At 47.2% G+C, this 3,528-nt stretch overlaps 1 protein-coding gene across 1 annotated transcript in view; it reads right to left on the bottom strand.

Moving 5' to 3' along the window:
- Window positions 1-1,417: 1,417 nt before the first annotated feature.
- The window catches only part of LOC309392679 (zinc finger MIZ domain-containing protein 1-like), a gene marked incomplete at its 3' end in the record, with an annotated part of 326,574 nt that continues 324,463 nt past the window's right edge, over window positions 1,418-3,528 (bottom strand). The window contains exons 7-8 of the mRNA XM_081954107.1: window positions 1,668-1,773; window positions 1,418-1,521 (exon numbers count right to left, since the gene is read on the bottom strand). Of these exons, the coding sequence (XP_081810233.1) occupies window positions 1,418-1,521; window positions 1,668-1,773 (210 nt within the window). The remainder of the gene's footprint in view (window positions 1,522-1,667; window positions 1,774-3,528) is intronic.

The following is a 3,528-nucleotide window of genomic DNA, read 5'->3' as shown; positions in this document are numbered from 1 at the left end:
GTCAATGTTCTCCACGATCTTCACCACTTGGATAGAATTTCTCTGGGATTGCTCATTCGCTCTCTATCAATTACCTTTTTTAGGTTATTTATTTCTGTTTTGATGATATGATATGATAGCTTAATTGATTAGCCTATAGGCCAGCGATGGTGAACCTTTTTTGGCTCGCGTGCCATAAGTGGGGGGATCGCAGGGGGGGGGGCTGTGTGGGCGTGCCGCACCCATAATGCAATGCGTGACCCACGAGTGTGCATGCGTAGGGCTGGTTTTTTGTGCTCCAGAGGCTTCAGGGAAGCTCATGAAACCTCCGGAGGGCCTCTTTTCACCCTCCCCAGGCTCCTATAAAGCCTCTGGAGCCTGGGGAGAGCGAAAAATGGCTTTAAAAAAGGGTGAACTCAGCTGGCCAGGGCGCGCATGCCCGCTGGCCAGCTGACAGTGCAGCGCCTCGCGTGCCCTGACAAATGGCTCCGCATGCCACCTTTGGCACACGTGCCGTAGGTTCGCCATTACTGCTATAGCCATATCAAAGCACAAGGTTCAAACACATATCGCCAATAAAATCTTATACAAACAATTTAAAATAATAGTAAGGTAAAATACAATAGTTATAGGATAATAACCATATAATTTAATTTAATACAATATAATTTAATACAGAAATATATAAAATAGAATAAAATGACATAAAATTATATTTTGGTGTCACCCTTACAGCATCTACTCCAATCAGTCCCAGGTATGCAGATCTCAACTAAACCATTTGGTTTAAGTCCTGTGCTCTGTTAAATGTTATTTTGAGGTTCTGGCTACACATAAAGTTGTTTTGATAATAGTATCCCAATAGGTCATTCGTTTGGCATATGGACCAAGGTACCTGCCTCTATTCTATTTTATATATTTATGTATTAAATTATATTGTATCTTATCCTATAACCATGTATTTTACCTTACTCTTATTTTAAATTGTTTTTAATTAATTTTATTACGATATGTGTTTGAAATAGCCATGATGGCGAACCTATGGCATGTGTGCCCAAAGTGGCATATGGAGCCATGTCACCTGGCATGTGCGTCACCCTTTCCTCTTCCGGGTTTTGGGCACGCATGTGCATGTGACGATCAGCTGGCCTTTGTGCATGCAGCAGTGCCAGAAACCGGAAGAGTTGGTCTTCTGTTTTCCGGTATGAGGATGCGCACCGCCCAGCTGATTGGCATGTGTGCATGTGCGCCAGTAACCGGAAGACATGCTGGCCAGCGTACATGCGTGCTCCAGAAACCGGAAGTTCATTTTTTGGCACGCGCATGCCCCCTGGGCAGCTCCTCTTCCCGGTCGCAGCCCAGATGAGTGAACGCACGTGCAAAGTGCTCCCTTTTCAGCACTTGGTGCCAAAAAGGTTTGCCATCACGGGCCTATAGGCTAATCAATAAAGCTATCATACCATATTTCTTGAGACCGTTTAAAAAACAGAGATGGCGATCCAAATATCTTTTTCTCATCCCAGTGTATTTTTAAGAGAAACGCTGTTAAGAGAAAGCAAGCAAAACCTCTCCGTTTTCCCAGAGACTCACAAAAGCACATTGTTATGCTTGTCAAGGTTGTCACTGGCAACCCCCCCCCCCCCAAAAAAAACCAACTACATCTGGAAAAGAACACCGGTTGTTCCTACCAGCTGATTTCGGTGTGAACTTGTCCCTGTTGGCTGCGCAAACAGCTAGTAACCGGTATCCAAGGTCCAGGTCAAAACCCTGTTGTGCTGCCACTCTGCTAACCACCTGGGAAAAAAGAAGAAGAAGAGAATCGTCACAGAGAGTTTCTGGGAAATCGTCAGTTGCTCGCCAACCTACCGCCGGAAGAACTCAATTGTATAAAGAATGGAACTTGGAAGCTTTTGTTTCCCTGTCTTTAATTTCTGCTAGGGCTGTACAGTGTTTCTGCTTCCATTCTTCAGAGCGCATGGAAGTGTCTGCAGCCAGGGGTGGGATTCAATTTTTTTTAGCAACCGTTTCTCTGCCCGGTTGCTGGGTAGACGTGGCCATGATGGGCGTGACCTACTCAGCCTCCTGCCTCATGGTGGTGGCTCCGGAGGTTTCCCTCAAACCTCTGGGAGGCCAGAAACGGACTCATTTCGGACTTCCGAGGGGCCCGTTTTTCACCCTCCCCAGGCTCCAGAGGTTTTCCTCGAGCCTCCGAGATGAAGAAAATGGCCTCCCCTGGCTTCTGGAGACCCTCTGGAGGCCAGAAATGGGCCTGTTTCCGGACTTCCGGGAGGCCCATTTTTTGCCCTCCCCAGGTTCCAGAGGCTTTCCTCAAGCCTCCAGGAGGGCAGAAACGGCCTCTCCCGGGCTCCGGAGGCCCTCCAAGAGTGAACCATCAAGGTTATTGCTTTCGAGATGTGACTTAAAATCTCAATTCTCCATCATCCACTGAGAGGTTTTGTCTCCAGAGATACTGGGTGGTGGTGGTGGTGGAATGAAAGGTGACTTGGAGGAGAGCCAGCTTCGCTTTTGAGTTCCTAGAAAGGCTGCAAATTTGCTTTGCATTTCTGGAAGCCTAGAGGGACAAAATAAGATTGAAATTTTCCAGATGTTTTAGGGCAGGGGCGTCAAACTCGATTTCATTGAGGGCTGCATCACAGTTGTGTTTGACCTCGGGGGGGCGTGGCCAACTTGATATCATTCATGTCGGAGACGCCTGTGGTAGCCCAAGCACTCTCCCAGTGAAAACGGGCTCCCAAGCTCAATTTTCAGCTGCCACGGCCTCCTGCAACTGTCTGCCAGTAAAAATGGAGCTTGGGAGCTCGATCTTCACTGGCAGAAGCATCGCAGGCCAGTCCTTTGCTGTTTCCATGCAGGCCAGATCTAAGTACCCCCCAGGCCCAGATCCGGCCCCTAGGCTTTGAGTTTGACACCCCAGTTTTAGGGTATCTATTCCACATCTGAAAACTCCTAATGTCTCCTGTCTTGTAGACTACAGGTAGTCCCTGATTTACAAGCATTGGTTTAAGTTACCATTAGAGAGCTGAGGTGGCGCAGTGGTTAGAGTGCAGTACTGCAGACTACTTCAGTTGGCTGTTAGCTGCAGTTTGGCAGTTCAAATCTCACCAGGCTCAAGGTTGACTCAGCCTTCCATCCTTCTGAGGTGGGTTAAATGAGGACCCAGATTGTTGGGGGCAATAGGCTGATTCTGTAAACCGCTTAGAGAGGGCTGTAAAAGCACTATGAAGCGGTATATAAGTCTAAGTGCTATGGATATTGCTATTTTGAAGTGATAATGGCCTTTAAAAAAGTGATTTGCAACCGGTCCTTGCACTTTTGACCACTGAAGCATTCTCCAGGATCAAACCTCTGGTGTGTGGCAACGGGCAAGCATTCATAATGGTTGCCACATCACAGGTGATGTGATTGACAATTTGCAACCTTCCAACAAGCAAACTGAGTGGGGAAATCTCCTTAATGACTACGTGATTCACTTAATGACTGAAGTGATTTGCTTAAGAACCGTGGCAGAAAAAAATCGGGTAGAACTGA

The sequence above is a fragment of the Natrix helvetica genome, assembly GCF_964273705.1.
Source record: "Natrix helvetica genome assembly, chromosome: 5".
Classification (NCBI taxonomy): domain Eukaryota; kingdom Metazoa; phylum Chordata; class Lepidosauria; order Squamata; family Natricidae; genus Natrix; species Natrix helvetica.
The sequence above is the reverse complement of the archived record's forward strand: the minus strand, read 5'-3'. Positions and strand labels throughout refer to the sequence as shown.